Source organism: Xylaria bambusicola, assembly GCF_022495145.1.
Source record: "Xylaria bambusicola strain CBS 139988 unplaced genomic scaffold F5B22scaffold_5, whole genome shotgun sequence".
Classification (NCBI taxonomy): domain Eukaryota; kingdom Fungi; phylum Ascomycota; class Sordariomycetes; order Xylariales; family Xylariaceae; genus Xylaria; species Xylaria bambusicola.
The window spans coordinates 698,082-717,082 of NW_025953558.1; the positions used below are offsets into that span (position 1 = coordinate 698,082).

Below are 19,001 nucleotides of genomic sequence, written 5' to 3' on the forward strand. Positions count from 1 at the left end.
GTAAGATAGCAGTACTTTGGCAGTTCGTAATTCACTCGTGAGAGAGCTAGGATCATGAGTTCTGAAGTCACCCTGAAGTCACCCTGTTGAACTATGTAGGTCGCTCGAGTAATCAAAGCCGATACGCGAAGTCTCTCGCCAAAAGGATATGGACCACCAATTTCGTAGCAGGCGTGTATTCAGATAGCGACAAAAGCACTCAGTGCGTTAAATCCTGGAAAGGCGGGAAGATAAGTCTTCGACTGCGAAACTCTCATCCATCTTTGAATTTTCCTACAAGATTCTCTCACTTGGGGTTGCTCTAGGGCTTGGCGTTCATGATGAGTGAGGGCTATGGTGTATGAAGCAGCCCATCACTCAAATATATTGTTTGTTCTTTCCACTGTTTACACCACCCTATCTATCTCCTTAAGCAGCGATGAATCAATATCTTCATATATAAAAATGTTTCAATTTATCAAATGCTTCATTCCTCTTTTACTAGTTAGGTTTAAATGCTGGATACAAAACCTCCCGGCACTGCCCCTCCTCATGTTACCTAAACCTCCGCTACTGTAGGTACGGTACGAAGGGGGAAACTAGGTAGCTCCGCATTTCCCGAGCCTTGACATCATTGACCTCCGTCATGAACTAAATATCCATTTAAGCAATTCAAGTTTATTATACCAATATAATTCCGAGATAGCAACAGCCTGTGACTTTTCATTTTTACTTAATTTCAATCAATCCTTCGAAATTCATATCATTTCCTTTTTTTTTTTTGCTGCCTTGCGACGCCATTCGTGATTTATCGCAGCTCTCTCAGATGACCAACCGGTCCAGCGAAATGTCGTCCACGACGAAAGAGGTTTTGAACAGGGTGCGCCAGATGGTGCCGCCCATGCTCGAGAAGTTTCACAAAGGTTGGTGTGATTACATCTGTTTGAGATGTCTTATGATCGCAATATCGAGAGATATATAGCATGGAGGAATTGAACCGCTGACGAGGGCTTCTAGGTCAGTTAGGTCGTGTGGCCGTCATCGGCGGCAGCGAAGACTACACGGGGGCGCCGTACTTCTCTGCGATGGCAAGTGCTCGGTTAGGATGCGATATGGTGAGTGAATATCAATATCAATGTCTTCCCTCGTCCTAAGCGTGCGCAAATCTTCATTCGATTAACATCTATCTATCTAGTCACACGTCATCTGCACACCTGGCGCTGGCGCCGTCATCAAGACATACAGCCCAAACCTAATGGTGCACCCGCTGATGCGGCAATCCCCCTCTCCCGGGTCCTCAGATAAGCAGGAGGACCCAGAGCAAGTCGCAGGCGGCATCATAGACATGCTATCGCGGCTCCACGTGCTCGTCATCGGGCCCGGTCTCGGCCGCGACCCCCTCATGCACGACATCTGCGCGCGCGTGTTAGCCGCTGCCCGCGAGCGCAAGATGCCCGTGGTCCTAGACGCCGACGCCCTCGCCATCGTGACCAAGTCCCCCGAGATCGTCATGGGATGGCGCGAGGTCGTCTTAACTCCGAATGTGGTCGAGTTCGGGCGCCTCTGGAAAGGCATCTTCCCGGACAAGGAAGACCGAGGCAGTCAGGGGGCAGAGGAAGCCAAGCAGGTCGAGGCTCTTTCGAAGGCACTCGGTGGAGTCACGATAGTGCAGAAGGGCGGGAAGGATCTCATCAGCAACGGCGAGACGACGCTCGTGGTCGATCTGATGGGCGGGTTGAAGAGGTCGGGCGGTCAGGGCGATACGCTTACTGGTAGCATTGCTACGTTCCTTGCTTGGCGGAAGGCGTATATGGATGGGCTCTGGGACCATGGTGGTCGGCTGAAGGAGGCGGAGACGTTGGGTCTTGCGGCATTTGGTGGTGCTTGTATCACAAGGGTGAGTTGTGTGTCCCGCGGTTGATGTCAGGAAAAGAGGTGTTTCTTTCGAAGTGCTGAGGGCTGACTTGATGTGTAGGAATGCTCCCGTCTTGCTTTCGAGAAGCATGGCCGGAGTCTACAAGCGAGCGACTTAACGGAGCAGGTTCACGTTGCCTTCATGAATATCTTCGGCGAGTCGACGAGGTATGTTGGTTTGGCCTACTTTCCTTCTAACCGTAGTGTATTCTTCGAGGACATGGATAATTGCTAACGAACATATTGTAGTTAGAACACAAAACGCCTCACATCTCTGAGAATTTGTCGTAGATCATTGACGCAATGGCCGCCGGATGATTTATAGCTCTTTGAATACCAAGATGAATTTGTGATACAAGATACGAATATCTAGTATCATAGAGAGACTTAGCACGATGGCCATGGCCTCATGGATTGATTAATGCGTAATGAAACGTTATGAGAAGAGTATGGTATAGGTTAGAACCATCAAAAATTGCACTAGAGGTATTAATCAATACCAATATCCTCTGTTTCTCTCAAAATCCGGCGTGCTTACCAAACCATGAGCGTGCAATCCCATCATTATGTATACACCTAGCTTATTTACGACTCTAATGCTTATAATCTCTATCCTATAACCACATCTATGTAGTCAATTGAGCAACCTCAATTCTGTCCTATTCTGTTAAAGAAAAACCTGCACTGTTGACGCTAATCCTACAGCTTGATAGTTGTAGTAGGGTTAAGCGGATAATGAAGAAGAGAAAGAGGTCCACGGATAATATAAGAGATATAGGAGGATACGTGGAAAGCAACTTGTTACCAAATCAAGTGTTCTCAACTACCTCTTTCCCTGATTGCTTACCAAACTATATAAACCATACCTAGGTATGCACGAATGGACGAATAGTGAACACAATCAGGCAATCAGGCAGCAAGACACAGTTTAACACTTTTTTTCATGATCCAACTTAACAAGACAAAAGGAATCAGGTGCTCTTTGAGTTTTTGGCTCTAATTTACAAGGGCTGGAACTGGGAATCTATCCACTTCTAGCCCGGATCCTCGGTATTCAGCACCATCCAGCATTCGCCGCCTCTAACAAAACAAGATCATTCCACTAAAGATCCTCAGGTATAGACAGTAGCCCCTCCGCCAGTCTCCTCTCTAATATAAATCAGGTGCTTTACGACAGGAAGCTCTTGGTGAAGCTTGTGACAACATCCCGTAACTTGGCCTCAAGGTCTTTGCTGATGGAGCCCTCCTTGTCAATAGTAGCCATGAGCTCGGACTCGTTGGTCTTCAGGTGAGACAGGAAATCGGCCTCCCATGTAAGAATCTTGTTAACGGGGACGTTATCAAGGTAACCGTTGACACCGGCGAAGATAAGAGGAACCATCTCGTTAACAGCCATGGGGCTGTATTGCTTTTGCTTCAAGAGCTCGGTCAACTATAGACGACATGATTAGTATCACGAAGCGATCATCAAGCAAAACAAATTGGACTACTTACACGCTCACCACGGTTCAAGGTCTGCTTGGTGGCAGCATCAAGATCAGAACCGAACTGGGCGAAGGCAGCGACCTCACGGTACTGGGCCAAGAAGAGCTTCAAGGAACCAGCGACTTGCTTCATGGCCTTAAGCTGAGCAGCGGAACCGACACGAGAGACGGACAGACCGACGTTGATGGCAGGTCGGATACCCTTGTAGAACAACTCAGCCTCCAAGAAGATCTGGCCGTCAGTGATGGAAATGACGTTGGTAGGAATGTAAGCAGAGACATCACCACCCTGGGTCTCAATGACGGGGAGGGCAGTCATGGAACCTCCACCAAGCTTGCTGTTCATCTTGGCAGCACGCTCCAAGAGACGGGAGTGCAGGTAGAAGACATCACCGGGGTAAGCCTCACGTCCGGGAGGACGACGGAGCAGCAGGGACATTTGACGGTAGGCAACGGCCTGCTTGGACAAATCGTCGTAGATGACGAGGGAGTGCTTTCCGTTGTCACGGAACCATTCTCCAACACTAGCACCGGTGAAGGGAGCAAGGTACTGAAGAGGAGCAGCCTCGGAAGCAGTAGCAGCGACGACGATACTGTACTTCATGGCATCGTTCTCTTCAAGAGTCTTGACGAGCTGGGCAACAGTGGATCGCTTCTGACCGACGGCGACGTAGACACAGTAAAGCTTCTTGGTCTCGTCGTTGGAGCTGTTCCATCGCTTCTGGTTAAGCATGGCATCTAGAGCGACAGCGGTCTTTCCAGTCTGACGGTCACCAATGATAAGCTCACGCTGGCCACGGCCAATGGGAACCATAGCATCGACAGACTTAAGACCAGTCTGTACAGGCTGGTTGACGGACTGACGGGGCAGGATACCAGGAGCCTTCAATTGAGCACGACGTCTCTCCTTGGTCTTGATAGGTCCCTTGCCGTCGATGGGGTTACCGAGGGCATCGATGACACGTCCGAGAAGCTCCTCGCCGACGGGCACATCAACCTACGATTTCGGATAATTAGATGTGTAAATGGATGCCATGTATGAGGAGCTACTCACGATTTCACCGGTACGCTTGACAACCTCACCTTCCTTGACAAGACGATCAGAACCGAAAAGCACAACACCGACTTGGCCAGCCTCCAAGTTCATGCACATTCCCTTGACACCGGAAGCGAACCTATGGAAAGTTAGACGCTTTTGATCTCTAAAATACAAAGAAAGGAAAAAAGACAAACTTACTCGACCAGCTCCTCGGCCTGGACATTGGCCATACCGTGTACACGGGCAATACCATCACTGTTAGACTCCCGTGTTAGTGATAAAATATCCCTCAATGATTGAACGTAACATAATAGCCGTGGCGGTAATGTTCAGCGTAGGAAGGCGAATGCGCCTTCGGCCGGCATTGTGGTTGCGGCTTATCGGCGTGTGGAGGTGATGTTGACGTTTGTAGCTCGGATGTCACGTTGACGGAAAATCTCGCCCTGGTGGATCCACATACCCGACAGACAAGACACGGCCAGTCTCAGCGAGGTTGGACTCCTCGGCAACACCTCGAATTCTCTGCTCTAGGATGGAGGACACCTCGGTGGGTGTGGCCTTGTCGGCGTAGGTCCGGGCCTGGAAGTTAATGGCGGCGGGTGCGGCATTTCGTGTCTGCGAGAAAAAAAACCAGGGTTAGCCGAAAGTGTCCGAGAGCTACAGCACCACACCCCCCCAAGCTCTTGCCAGCTATGCAAGCTCTCCGGCGACATGGACAACGGAAGTTGCACGCCCAATTGAGTGTCGGATATGCATTGTAAATGGACGGAGCGCAATTGCATGCGGCTATCGATGGCATGGAGATGGAGACAGATGGCTTTCGGGTCGACCTACAGCAGCGACTCTGCCGCTGGCAGAGAGAGCGCTCACGGCGCGCGAGGACTGGCGGAGGGCGTTGCGGAACATATTAGAGAGGGATGTCAAGTCCTCGGAATTAAGGGGAAATCAATTGCAAGGGGATTGCAATTGAAGGAGAGGAGATGGGAGGACGTTGGTTGGTTTGGGGGTTTGGTAATGGAGACTTTTTCCAGAGGAAGGAAGAGACTGACTGATGAGAGCGGCCAGAAAAGCGAGCGGCAGAACGGACAGAAACGGGTCGTGCACGGACCAGATCGGATCTAGGGCGAGGAGAGCTACCAAGGTTGATCCGGGTGCCCTACAGTTGTCTACAGTGGTGACGCCAGGTACTGTAGGCCTTCTGTTCGGTCACTGTAGTACACTGCTGTTGAAGTCTGCTAATATTTGCTACGGCTAGGTAGGTCCTTAGTGCAAGTGGTGCTGAGGGAGAAATGGAAGCGCTAGTCCCGAACAAGTCGCAAGCAGTGAGAATTGAGAATTGCTTCGTCCTTCAACAAATCCGCTCAACTCAGGCCCCACCCTCCTCATCTCACCTTCTTCCTAGTCGATGCACAGTGTCTGATACAGTTATTGTACCGGTAAATGGCTGCTATGCGCACGGTACATTAGAGCTATCTAACCTCGTCCAAATTGGCAGGCATAAGAGCTATCTAGCAATTGATTCATTTTATGATCTACGTAGCCCTTAAAATGTATTTGTAAAATAAACCCATCTTCACAACATCAATTTTCGATGTCCTGGTCATATGTTGAGCGATATACGTGCTGCCCGAGTCGCCCTGAGGAAGCGTCGATATCAATGATATATCAGTGAGATTATATACACCAACAGCAGTTGAGAATCGCCTCGCCATCTTAACCGAATATTAGAAATTGAGTTTGGGAGCGCTTTCGTTGGATCTGTAATTTGTTCACAGATACTAAGGCATCTCGTAATTGAGCCGTATCAAACAAGAGAATTGTCATCATTCATTGAGTCTCAGTCGTTGGTTCATCTTATATGCCGGTTTCACTTGCCCTTCCTGGGCTCACAGTCCCTATCAAACATCCATCGCCTATAACTTATAAAGGCCCAATTCATCTAGAGTCTCATGACTAGCTGAGGCGCTGAGGATATGAGCAGACTAACAATTGAAGAGGACAAAGAACCGCGACCGAAGCGTCGTCGAACAGATTCTGGATACGATGACCTCTCTCAAAGCTCCCAGGTTGGCAATACCTCTCTTAAGCATCAGGACAGCGGTCTAGGCTCAGGCACAAGAGCCTGCTCGCCAATCTATCTTTCCGATGAACCTGAGGTCACAATCACAGACGAATCCAAGCCCTCAACACAAGAGCCGACCATCACCATCTATCTAGGCTCTGCGCGCCAACAGGTCGCCCAATCGAGGTACCTGTCGCATATATGGAAGTCGGGTCTGGATTCACCCTGTGCTGTGTGCCACCAAGACTTCGCTGATAGAGAAGAACCGCCAATTCGGACAATCACCTTCGAGACGTCGGAGGAACTCGGTGAGGATACGAGCGATATCACGCAGTTACCCCTAGCTCCCCACCCGATCCGAGTTTTCAATCGGCATTTCAAGTGCTTGAAAGCGAAAAGGATCAAGTACATCCCCATCTCCCACGTCTGGCACGAGGGAGTATCGCAAGCCCAGGTAGCTAGGGAACCAACGCCCAATGCAACAAGACTCGGTTACCAAGTTCCTATAAGATCACTCCTCGCGCTCACCAAGCGCTACGGCCGTGTAGAAGTCTGGCACGACTACATAAGCGTACCGCAGTGGCAAACTACCACACAGCAGCAGCTCCTGTTACAACTTCCGAGTATTTATTCTTATCCTGATCACATGGTTATGCATCTCCATGATGTCTCGCTATCGCACCTTAGTAATGTGCTGGAGCCGTCGGGCTACAGTAGTTTCCTAGAGAGCATTGCAGAGTTGACGAATTCGACCTATTTCGAACGCATGTGGGTCGTGCTCGAGTATATACAGAGCAAAAAGGCCATGATTCTATCCCGATACTACGACATATTCGACGAGCCCGCTGCAGAGTTATGTGATATTGCAGGGGCGAACCTAGGGAAATACATCAGCAGACTCGGGCAGAACCGATTCAACGAACTCGCCCAGGCAAAAGGATTCCGATGGTCGAGGCGAGCCTGCTGGGACGATCAACAGACGTGGAAGCAGCAGGACCCCAGATTTCGCACGCTCGGCGCAGCCATGTTCATCATCGGCCAGAAGACATGCCGCGACCATCGCGATTACTTCTTCAGTCTTAGATTCCTACTCAATCTGCACCAGGACGAAGTCAAGATCAGTACTATCCTCTCAGACGATACATTCGAGTCGTATCGAGCGTTATGTTGGGATGCTCTCAAGAGCGGGGACTATTCACCACTGCTGTTCCTCCCCCTCGACGCCGAGGAAACGGACTCAAGAGCCCCGTGGCTCCGCGGACACTCAAGAATATCACACCACGTATGGGACTACGGCATATGTCGCCAACTACCCAAGTACCCGACCATCATCCGCGGGGATAAGATCGAGCCCAAACTAGAATCCATCGGCGCAATGCAAAGCTTCGAACACTACGATTTCTTCGGCAGTGCGGAATCCGTCTTCTACAAAATCGCCAGGAAGATCGTAGACGTGAGCGGGCCATGCGCGAAGACTTTCCACGACACCATATCCCGCATTTTCCCCACGGCCGCCGCAAAGGGCGTCTTTTCAACCCCGTCGACAACAATCGGCGTGGATAATGAAAAACTTCAACCCGTAGACCTGGAGCCTATCCGCAAACTCGTCGAGCGCCTCAGTTATCTCTCATTCAGGGGCGAAACCCGGTCTGAAATGCTGGCGGTCTCCAATAAACTGCTCTCGCTGCTCGGTCTCGGGCTTCCGGAGAAGCAGTCGTCGCTATCCAGGATCAAAGCCGCGTCCGAAGAGGCGCAGTGGTACAAGACGAAGCTCGAAGGCCTAGCAGCCGTAAAATGCAAAGGGTGCTCGCGGGACTTTCTCTTCAGGGCTACGGTCTGGGACCCTCCGTCTGCTACCGCCGCGGCAGAGATGTATCGGATCCCTGGATTATTGTACGACGATACGGTTGCTGAAGGCGTGGGGTTGGTGGTTTGTGGAGGGCTGATCGTGGGTAAGATGGCGTATGGTACGCCCGCTTGTGATTGTAGGATTAGCGAGTTTGTTGAGTTCAAGGCGCAGCGTCAGTGAGGACTCGGTCGCGCATTCCATATATTTCAAACTTGCTCATTCTGGATATAGCAAGGCTTAACTAGTTTTGATAAGTTTATAAGGAATGGTCAATCATTGTACAAACCTGTATTAATAGCACCATAAGCAACGTACATACCTGCTGATGATATATACCCAGGAATTAACCAACGTACCTACTTCAAGTGAGCATTGATATTACAAACGGACACTGATTATACGCAATTATTGAGAATTGAGAATTATCAAACAAGGAAGAGAGATTGTTCTATTCTATTTCTGTAACGACGGAGAACAAACAGATCTATCCGTCCCTCTACATTTAAAAAAAGGAACACCGATCCGAAATGTTCTCCTCTGACCTGGTATATCTCTAGCCATCCATCTAGCGCGTAACATAGCGATATATAGTATAGTATATAGGGGTATCGAAATCAAATATAAGCCTGTTTTTTACTCCTTTTTAAAATTTTTGAAAAATGCTGCCCGTTCCGTTTAAACGCCGCGGTAATGCATATTGTACAGCTGGATATAATGCCAATGATAAAATGATTGAAACAGAAGAAAAGGAAAGATCTTGCCAGTCGGGCAGTGTTATGTCAGGGTTGTGTAGGTGTCTGGTACTTGAGCCGATTACATAACCTCGGAGCGCTCGTATCCCTCGCCTTTCAGGATGGGCCTAGGAGGGGCTCTGTCGCCCTTGTAGTCACTGACGAAGGGGTTCGGGTCTTCTTTCTGGTCGAGGTTGCTCAGCGTGTGGTTTACTCCGCGGTGGCAAGCTTCGTCTGCCCTGACACTACACGTCAAAGTTAGTAACTATTTTTTTAATAAAAAAAAAAGGGTGAGAGGTCCGTTCGAGATAAACGTACTACATGATCAAGTCTCGCATTGTTCGCTTGCCCTCGGGCATATGCCAGTACTTGACAGCAATGTCAGGGACGACAAAGTCCGACGACGACCACTTCGGCAGGTGACCGTCGTCAATCTGCTTGATGGCCATCGTGTACGTGTGCACGGCTTCTTCTTCCAGGTATCCGACGAAGCGGTGCGTGATCTTAGGCGAGATCAGATACGAGAGCATCATGCCATTGAAATAAACGCCCTGTGCGCCGAGGATCATGAGTTTCATGAACCAGCCCGGCTCGCACATCTTCATGAACGTCAGTAGATGCATGCGTTCATTGTAGCTTTCCTCGAGCAGCGTCTCGATCCACCCGTTGTCGCGCTTCAGTCTTCGAAGACTGTGGAGATGGCGCAGCATACCAGCTACCATGCCCGGCACGCCGGCAATAGACTCGAGGAACAGGAAGCGGATCATCCACTGCGATTCTGTCAAGGGTTTTATGGCGTGGGTTGCGGTTGTGGGGTTTGCCTTGTCGACCTTCTGCTCGCCGCGCATACCTGTGGCGGTATCCATTCCCCATCGACAGAAACGCATGAATTTCCAGGCGAAATAATCACCCCAAGTCTCTGGCTTACGATGTGCCGGCACCACCTCTAACATTTCCTTCTCGGTGTAACCGTGGTGCGGCCATGCGGGCAATGTTTCTCGGATGTGTTCTGTCTCCTTAGCTGGGAAGAAGTCACGCATATGATTTGCGGGTGTTGTTGAGAAGGCTCTCGTGCTGCCATGTTGGTGATGGAGGTTTTGTGAAGCAGGTACGAATGCAAGACGGATGCCAACTGGACTACCCAATGTCGAGTTTGACGTTGTTAGGAGCGGTACTATAGCTCGAGAAAGCTGAGCAGCTTGCTTTGGCGAGCAAAGCCTTGTTGTGTGTGCTCGAGTGGATAGCATGGAGGAGATCAAGCCGTGGCGTCTAACGAAGGTGAATTAATAAATTCTATAAAGTAGGTAATGTATACAATTGTTGATTATATTGCAGATGTCTGTGGTCTGGTAAGCCAGAAGAGAAGGGTAAGCCGTGCCTCAGGCTTTGCTTATATTTATTTCTTTAGCTACCTAGCTATTGCTACCCTTCCCGGCGTCCTGACTCGGACGGGGCGCTGACAGACAAGATGACGTGTGGCTCTGACTTGCAGATGGCGCCCAGGACCGAGGAGACAAAGAAATCCTATTTCCGCCGCCATGGCTGGTTCTGGCTGGGCCATTGACCATTGACCATTGACTAAACAGTGCTGGCTGTGGTGCGGGATGACATGTAGATGCACCTCGTACAGCAATGAACCAGTCAAAGGGAGGAACCCGGGACACGATCTATGCGATCGCCAAGGCCGTCTGGTGCCCGATCCCGACCCCGAGGGATACCAAAATCTCGGGTTCTTTGCGTGTAGTCCTGCAATTACCGTGGACTTAGTTAGGAGGTAGTCTAGAGGTAGATTTGCTCACACGTGCGGCGCAGACACGGCGCTTTCATGCTGGACCCGCAAGTCTGGTTGAGTCACCGATCCAAACCCGCCAAACCCAGGGTCTAGGCGAATGAGAAGCACGGGATTTGGAGATGGAGCAAGTTTCGGCCAATGCCTAGAGTACTGATTTAGCAGGCGAGAGCAGGCTAGGGCAATTGCTAGTCAGGTGGTGCTGAAAATTGCCTCGAATTGCTTACAGCGCCTTGGCACGTCGGAAATTTCAGGGCCGTGATAAGGGCGACAGTTCCGTTGCATTTTCGCGCTTTTTGGGTCCTTTTTACGATCAGCTGTCACCCTCTAACCCCATAAGTCAATATTGATCCGAATTCTGTTTTCTTTATGCAGCTAGCAGATACACTTATGATGTAAAAGGCGTATGGATCTAACAGGTATCGAGTGTTTGCGGGATGTCCGCTCTTCTTCCGCATCACCTCTTCCGCCTCTCGCCCACTTCAAGTACCAGAAACGAACTGAAAAAAAAAAGACCGCGCATGGAGTAGCTAACTTTCTTAGCAGCTTCCTACATTTCAACTCCCCACAGCGAGCCGCAAGGCTGTGTCATGACTAATGCATAATTTACATAGCAAGTACTTTATTGACTGCATCCTGATACGCTAACCATGATATCTTCACCAGCATAGCAAGTTCAACTGCCAGGTTCACCTTGGAATAACCCCAAACTGGTGGCCATGGTTTATAAGGGCCAGTAATGGTTCAATCTCCAACGCGCGCAAAAGCATGTCTTCTTCGTCTGAGATTTCGAGCCCGGTAGCCCAATGGTCAGGTTGTCCTATATGAATTCAAATCAGCAAGCCACAATTTACGCCAGGGTACCAAGAAGGTTAGACCCAACGAGCTATTGTAGGCAAGAATTGCTTGAAAATGAGATTCGATGGAATGAAGAACCAGCCAGTACTTGCACCTGAAGAAGAGATTATACGCCGCTGCAGAGACAGTGAGAGACGTTAGACTTAGTTAGCAGACATTGCCCATGGGTAATTCCATGAGAGGATGACTTCTCAGTCGAAGTTGACAAGCTTATTTTTTTTCCTCTTTTTTTTTTCTCTCCCTTTTCTCTATCCATTGCTATGGAGTGAGTCTTTGGGTAGGTAATTTCCCGGCCTTAAGTACTAGGTAATGTCTCCCATCCTGGTCGTTTTATCTGTCTCATGCAGGGAGGGTTCGAATTGGTGCTGTATCGTTCATTTTTCATACAAATGCACTTTCTTTTCTTTCTTTCTCACTGACTTGCTTGCTTACCTGAAGTGAGGGGATTATCTCCTTTGTGACCTTTGTATTCCTCAGATCCATTAGCATTAGACAGACCACTGATACTAACCCCAGATTATCCATCCACTTACTTAGGTATTTATCCACTTCACCTGCATTTGACAGCTGGGCCAAGCACCTATGCAGCAGCAGCAGCAGCAGCCAGTCCCGCTAAGTGTACCTAGACTTGGCTCCACAGTGCCCTGGAACACCACCCCTATCAACAATGACGTACCAAGCCACCAACCAGTTCATCTCACATCACGCAGACCAGCCAATCAACCCGGTGCAAACTCCGGAATATAAGTCCCCTGCGTCTGTAATACCTACTTAACCCCCAATAACTCGCCGTCCTTCAACGCGCACCGGTTTGTAATCTCAAGAGATGGGCCCAGTAGCTCAGCGGTTAGCTGAGGAGCCCTGGTGTAGGGTCCACGTGGACAAAACACTAAGTCGCCAGGAGAATATTGCCTTCAGCTCGAATACCGATATGCTTCACACATTTGTGTGTGAAGGGAATCGTGACGATGGGGGATATAGCACATACAGATTATAGAACAAAGGGGTATGAAAGGGATTAAATGGAATGAAATCCGCCTGCGCCGACTTATCGGGAAATATCGCCCGCCCGATGCGTCCTCCCAGAACCGTTCACCCGGCCTGAATTGATGGCGAGGGTTGGGGTTCGGCTTCTGGAGCCGCTACCGCTGCCTACGGCCGTGAGGTGCGCCATGGTATGGTTCATCTCGAGATTACAAACAACTTTTTGATTTATTTGATTGTGCTCATTTCTTCTTTTTTTTTTATCATGAGATTCCCGCCCGTCAAAAATGAAATACACTTGGGAAGGGAGTGCTCGAACCTAGAGCCTTCTGAGTTGGCCTGTGCTTTCTTGTATCCCTTACTACCTGGCCAAAAACTTATGTGTATGCTTAGTTATCAATCTATTGATTATTCATTGTCTTGGTCAATACGCTAAATATTCCATCGTATTCTAACTGTTTACCAGATTGATATGATTAAAAAAGAGCAGCCCGCCCATCACTGACACCAGCGCAAAGAACCGATGGCCTCTTCGAATGCCTGCATTATTTCATCGTAGAGCCCAACTGTCGCTTCAGGTGAATCGTCCGTGCCCGTCCAAAGTACCCCATCCCGCAAAGGAAACAAAATTCGGCGTAGATCTCTGGCAAGTGGCTTCAAGGGAGAGAAATCGAGAGGAAATTCCTCCAAAATTCTCTCGAAACCATCCTGCTCCATATCGAGAGACTTGTGCATCGCCAGCTCGTTCCAATCGCCATCGCTCCATCGTCTAAGCCTACTTGTCTCCGGCAGACGCTCTGAGCGGTTCGTTATAATCGTCCATAGGAAAAGGTAAAGAAATGATTCTAGATCGTGCCGGTAGGTGTGGTGTTCGGTATTCATTACGCCGATGGCCAGGAATAGCCTGGTGCCTACGATGTTAGACCCCGTTTCCTCTCTGTCCGCGAGTTCTATTGCGGAATCAAGGTCTATTAGGATCCCTTTCGGCTTGGTGTCGTCTTCGTCATCTAAGATGATTAAGTTTCCTGCCGATACATCTTGGTGAAGAATTCCGGCGTCAAGATAGAGTGATCGATGGCATTTGATAGCGTCATGGAACACTCGAAGAAGCTCTGATGGGGACTGAAAAGTATGAAGAGGCCTGCCGACGGGTGACGTAACCACGCATGTAAGGATACGATTCATAAAGGAGACTCCTTCATCCTCTGTGTACCGGGCCAGTCCGTCGACATCGTCTTCAGCATCCTGCTTTTCGATGCTGTCATGCCTCTCGGGAGGAAAAGGTGTTTCGGAGAATTTCTTGCTTGTCCCCCACCGGAGCCTTGAACGCAAGTCTGCGGTACTTTCAAGTTCTTTGTAATAATCAAGGGAAATTGCACCCCAAACACATTTCTCCTTAGCCCGTCTTAGAAGCTCGTCTTCCGGACGTTTCCTAGCCCAGCGCCATTTGAATTTCACAACGTAATCCCATCGGCTTGAGCCACGCTTTCTAGTCCGGTAACAGGCTGTTCCGTTACCTACTAATCCCCCACGAGAGGCTATCGGCGGGTTATCGAGATAAAGCTTTCGCAAAGAGGGTACTGTTACACCGTTACTATCAAGGGTGATGTAATTGCCGCCTTCGTCCGTCTGGATGATGTCGCTTTTTCCCAATTCCCCATCCGTCATTCGCTGGTAGCTAAGAATAACAGAGAGGAATTGGATGAAATCTTTCTGAACATGGAATACTTCGCTGCAATATAAGCCCGATCGATCAAAGGCCCAGAGCTCAATTAATGAACCACGTATGTAGAACCCGTGCAAGAAGAGCCGCGTGGGCTGGGCAGCGAAAACTTGAAACGCGGACCGACAGAGCTGTAGTAGTCCGTCCCGGTAACAAACGTGACGGCGATGGTAAAACTGGCTGACGACCTGAACATGGTCCCATTTCGCTTCTACGATGGGAATTGGCGAAGGAGGTATGGATAGGAGGAGACGTGCACCGTCTTCAACATCCTTATGCTCGGTTGCAGTATTGCCGCCAGATATGTGCCACGACCCTCGCGCGCCATCAAGCTCGCTAGATACATACTCGGCAAACCATCGTAGGAAATCATCGGGTAGCGGCGCAGCTGACGGAACACGACACCGACTAGTCCCGCTATCACTTGTCTGGATCTCTAGAATGCCGTCTCGGTGGACGTATGGGAAGTTGCCGAAGTATTTCTTGATGAATCCGTCCATGGGGCCGTGCATGTAGCCATTCATGTTATCTAGAATCTCCTCATTGTCGAGATCCTCTACAACCGCTGAGAAGGCCTGCATTCTGGGAATATCGTCACGTCATATAGAGACGTGTTTGTGTAGAACTTGCGCTGCGTGTGGTGGTAGTTGGATCGTGGTAGGAAAATGCAGGGGATATTGTTATATGCATGTGTAAGTACAGCCGTACCACTCACTACAGCAGTTGTACCTTTAATCAGATCATCTACATATTTCATACATTTTGGCGATCAGAATACTCAATAATTTCAGTAAATCGCCTTACTACCTTGATCGCACAGTTATCGCAACCCGTTCAGAGCCTATCTTAGACATCAGGCAGCCATAAAATTCACAACCGCCAAGTGTTCAATACGAGATTCTTGGCTAAGCCGCTTCCGCCCTGACATACTAGTGTAACCTCAACTTTGGAATTACGGACACCTAACCCAAAAGCTCTTTTGTCAGATGTATCGGCAATCGACACGTAAACGGGTAATGGGCTATAAGTCAGATTCGCGGTATAAATGCCTAATGCATTCGATATGCAAGCCTTCTAGTAACTTTGGGAATTGAAATTCCCACTTACGCCTTCTACCTACATATTAAAGCGAAGTAAGAATTTAAGAACAACATCATGCAACCAACACGCCGAGGTCTACGGGGCGGGATCGAAGTATCGATATTGCTTGCACTTGCGTTGCTGTTTTGTCCAGTTGCCGCTTCTTGTGGATGCCATAGGACCGAGAGCAACCGAACTGTAGCCATAGGCATTGTAAGTGTGGCCCCCAGTTATTTTTACAAGACGTATGAAACTAACAGATAGCTCGAGGACATCGGAAATGTACGTAATATATTGAGAATATTCATTCGTTCTTCCGCCTGACAACTCCTAAGGTTTACTCACGAGTCGCGTACGGACGGAACATGTCCAGTTTTCATATCGCGCCAGATGAGCAAGGTCATACGTTCATACCATCATGTGTTGCGTTCACCGAAGACGGTCCTCTCGTGGGTTACGGTATGTATATCCGGTCCTTCTCCGACGCTCGTCTTATCTCATAACATTCTCTCGAAGCTGCACGACGATGGGCCATATCACACCCTGAAACAATGATATGCAATCCCAGAGCGCTGCTCGGGCGGCAATGGTCTGATCCGGACGTCCAAGATTTCATCAAACGTCTTCCTTACGAGGTATCGAGCGGCGATCAAGATCAGCCCATGTTCAAGCTCAATGTTGGTGGCGAAGAGAAGATATATGCACCTGAGGAGGTCGCAAGTCTGATAATTGGGGAATTAAAAATCATGGCGGAAGCTTCGATGGGCAACAACGGGACCGTAACGGAGGTCGTTATCACAGTACCTAACTATTTCACTTACGAACAGAGACGTGCAGTCATGCAGGCTGGAGAACTAGCCGGCGTCGAGGTTATCCGCGTTCTTAACAACCCCATCGCTATCAGTATGGCTTATGACAACGACTATGGTAGCGATTACGCGCCTGAAGGGCGGAATATTCTGGTAGTGGACGTAGGGGATACAATTGATGTGGCTGTACTGCGTTACGAAGACGGATACTTCGAGACCCTCGATATGTCGCAGGAGGAAATCGGTCGCGATATCTTGGATCAGCGGTTCGCTAGATAGTGAGTCTTCCTTCGAATGAAGCAAGCTATATGAAGGACGATCGTGGTTAGCTCTCGTACTGACCTTAAACAGTCTGCTTGGGGATTGGGAGGGAAAAATCGGCGAAGAGTTCTTGATGGGAGTTATGAGTGCTATATATAAGAGTTTAAAGGGTTTGTTCTTAGGACACTGCCACCTTGTGTCTTTTTATTGACGTGTTATTCAGATGCGGAGCTTAATTCGACTGATATCGACGACGTAATATTGGCAGGTGGTATAGGACAAGTTCCAGAGGTGTGTGTGTGAATATCATGGTTTTTGACTACATCACAATGCTGACCTTCTTTCCAGATAGTCGAGACGATATCGCGAGAATTTCCCGGCAAGAAGTTATACAAAGATCTCAGAGCTGAAGCGATCGTTCTTGGTGCAGCTCGTCACGGTGCTTTCATGACTCTCTACGATGATATTTCCTTCGAGCCATATATTCCTGATTTTAGCCCACTTGACCTAGGGATTGTAAGCTCTGATGCTGTTTCTCCTGTTATGGACGATACGGTGTGCTAAAGGAACCTGCTAGGAGACCGTAGATGGATATATGGCCGTCGTCGCCCCGCAGAATGTTGTACCCTTCTCGACCACCTTCAATATCTCGACCGCCTTCAACAAACAATCTACACTACTGATCAAGGTACTTCAGGGCCAGCGTGTCCTAGCTGCGGATAACAGGGTTATCGGCGAACTCGAAATTCCCGTTACGCCGGGGCCGGCGAGTATCCCGCGCGTAGAGGTTCTTTTCCAAGTTGTGCGTTACTTTCGGAGATGGCCTTGCGAATGTCGTTTTTGTTAAGTGCGCTACTAACGAGGACATTATAGACCAGTCAGGCTGTCCGCGTCACCGCGACTGATCTAGGTGAGGAACTGCTCAGAGCATGGTATACGGCGGAACCCATAGACTGACACTCAATTAGAAACGGGGAAGAGTGAACAGATTATAATAGTCTGTGACACCAGGCCTTTTAAACACTTTTGTACTGACAATGTGGTTAGGATATCGACCCAAGTCTGCAGGTTTGCCAATCTTGGGAAGAGTTGGACTTGAGCAAGGCTTTCTGTAACTGGTACGATTACTCTCTAACTATGTCTGCGCCTAACCAGAGGTCTACGCCGAGGTACTGACGCGAAGTAGGCCGGATTGGAACAAGGAAAGCGCCGAATATAATATCGATAAGCCCGAGTTGCGCGCCGATGTCGACGCTCGTTTCGACCTTGAGAACTATATTACCGCTCTAAGCGAAAGACTTTCCAACCCTGAGAAATGGGGTGTTGAGGATGTCCTGAAATATTATGCCTCTGGGCACCCGACAACACTCACAGATGTGTCGAACATATTTGAATTTGAATGGGTAGATCTTGTTGTAGATCGCGAGATATGGGAGCTCAAGGACGTTGATGAGGTGAAGACGCTCAAGCAGTGGTTCTTACGCTTGTAAGTACAATGGCTATTCAGTGGGATGGTCCGATGCTGATTGTCTGCCTTTGGTGGTCTAGGACCGAACTATACTTTGGGGCATTTGAATACGAGTTTATTCCCAAGGTAGGAGGCAAGTCTTGGATACGACATGATGAGCTTTGAGAATACTGGTAAATCTGAAAAACTCATCGCGATACTGGTGTCTTTGTTATATAGAAGGGGCTATATGAGGAGTATATATCGTTGTGGGTAACAATATATGCCAACAATAGTAAATATATAAACTAGCCCTACCTGAGGGGATAAGATTGCTCGTTATGTATCACATCTATACCGCGATCAACTTTACCGCCCGTGTATTTAACAAGGTACAAAAGTGAAGTTATCGTAGGGTTACTGGTGAGGCCTCAAGCTTGGAGGGGTAGCCAAGGTCCATAGGAAATTAGCGTGGTGCAGGCTAAGATTGCGGGAGTCGATGTACTTCTACTTATCTTTCGGGCCCTTAGATAGCTCACAAGCACTAAAACTTCAGCTGAGTATGTAGCTGTACCATCTCATAGCCCGTCGCCTGTCACATGCAGCCACAACCAGACGACGTCATAAATTCTTTCAGTAGGAAAAAATCGCGATACTTGCCCCGCGTTTTCTGCCATCTTTCTGTCAAGTTGCTGGCATCGGTAAATGAAAACCAGCGGAGCACACCCATCTGCTGATTAATTCAAACTACTACTACTCTTACTTTCAGGTCTAAGCTGACTCGAAGTATCTATTATCTAAAGATTCGGGTAGGTACAGCCGAAGCTACATAAGGTGCAAGACAATGCGCCGGGCTGCTAGGGCTTTCCCTGTAGGAGTCTATCTATTCGGCGAAGTATCTCTTGGAGAGGTTGAGTCACAGATATTAGCACCTGCAATACATTACCAAGTGACTGGCCGTGACCAACTCACGCCCTGACTACTGACTAAGG

At 49.0% G+C, this 19,001-nt stretch overlaps 7 protein-coding genes across 7 annotated transcripts; 3 read left to right on the forward strand and 4 right to left on the reverse strand.

Moving 5' to 3' along the window:
- The first annotated feature begins 682 nt into the window (after positions 1-682).
- F5B22DRAFT_418409 (H-hydrate dehydratase) lies at positions 683-2,239 on the forward strand. Its single transcript, XM_047971616.1, has 5 exons — positions 683-902; positions 997-1,094; positions 1,175-1,876; positions 1,955-2,061; positions 2,143-2,239. Exons 1-5 carry the CDS (start codon positions 806-808, stop codon positions 2,144-2,146), a joined length of 1,008 nt encoding a protein of 335 aa, XP_047834525.1. The 5' UTR covers positions 683-805; the 3' UTR covers positions 2,147-2,239.
- Positions 2,240-2,775: 536 nt separating this feature from the next.
- Positions 2,776-5,047, reverse strand: F5B22DRAFT_418386 (P-loop containing nucleoside triphosphate hydrolase protein). Its single transcript, XM_047971615.1, has 4 exons — positions 4,615-5,047; positions 4,432-4,552; positions 3,388-4,374; positions 2,776-3,325 (listed from the first exon to the last, which is right to left on the reverse strand). The coding sequence occupies exons 1-4, from the start codon at positions 4,644-4,646 to the stop codon at positions 3,062-3,064; spliced, it is 1,404 nt and encodes a 467-aa protein (XP_047834526.1). The 5' UTR covers positions 4,647-5,047; the 3' UTR covers positions 2,776-3,061.
- On the reverse strand, positions 4,507-5,909 carry F5B22DRAFT_592147 (uncharacterized protein). Its single transcript, XM_047973894.1, has 3 exons — positions 5,251-5,909; positions 4,615-5,031; positions 4,507-4,552 (listed from the first exon to the last, which is right to left on the reverse strand). The coding sequence occupies exons 1-2, from the start codon at positions 5,320-5,322 to the stop codon at positions 4,837-4,839; spliced, it is 267 nt and encodes an 88-aa protein (XP_047834527.1). The 5' UTR covers positions 5,323-5,909; the 3' UTR covers positions 4,507-4,552; positions 4,615-4,836.
- On the forward strand, positions 5,910-8,666 carry F5B22DRAFT_592148 (uncharacterized protein). Its single transcript, XM_047973895.1, has one exon. It carries the CDS (start codon positions 6,390-6,392, stop codon positions 8,505-8,507), a length of 2,118 nt encoding a protein of 705 aa, XP_047834528.1. The 5' UTR covers positions 5,910-6,389; the 3' UTR covers positions 8,508-8,666.
- A 62-nt stretch (positions 8,667-8,728) lies between these two features.
- Positions 8,729-10,985, reverse strand: F5B22DRAFT_592149 (alternative oxidase). Its single transcript, XM_047973896.1, has 2 exons — positions 9,377-10,985; positions 8,729-9,303 (listed from the first exon to the last, which is right to left on the reverse strand). The coding sequence occupies exons 1-2, from the start codon at positions 10,303-10,305 to the stop codon at positions 9,141-9,143; spliced, it is 1,092 nt and encodes a 363-aa protein (XP_047834529.1). The 5' UTR covers positions 10,306-10,985; the 3' UTR covers positions 8,729-9,140.
- A 2,202-nt stretch (positions 10,986-13,187) lies between these two features.
- On the reverse strand, positions 13,188-14,993 carry F5B22DRAFT_633912 (FunK1 protein kinase; the record flags this gene model as incomplete). The annotated part of the gene is made up of 1 exon (XM_047976908.1): positions 13,188-14,993. The coding sequence occupies one exon, from the start codon at positions 14,991-14,993 to the stop codon at positions 13,188-13,190; it is 1,806 nt and encodes a 601-aa protein (XP_047834530.1).
- Positions 14,994-15,161: 168 nt separating this feature from the next.
- On the forward strand, positions 15,162-18,607 carry F5B22DRAFT_592155 (Hsp70 protein-domain-containing protein). The gene is made up of 14 exons (XM_047973897.1): positions 15,162-15,705; positions 15,763-15,774; positions 15,828-15,951; positions 16,009-16,579; positions 16,653-16,732; positions 16,786-16,853; positions 16,911-17,078; positions 17,140-17,364; positions 17,436-17,472; positions 17,531-17,559; positions 17,610-17,680; positions 17,749-18,048; positions 18,111-18,463; positions 18,525-18,607. Exons 1-13 carry the CDS (start codon positions 15,568-15,570, stop codon positions 18,193-18,195), a joined length of 1,908 nt encoding a protein of 635 aa, XP_047834531.1. The 5' UTR covers positions 15,162-15,567; the 3' UTR covers positions 18,196-18,463; positions 18,525-18,607.
- The last annotated feature ends 394 nt before the right edge of the window (positions 18,608-19,001 follow it).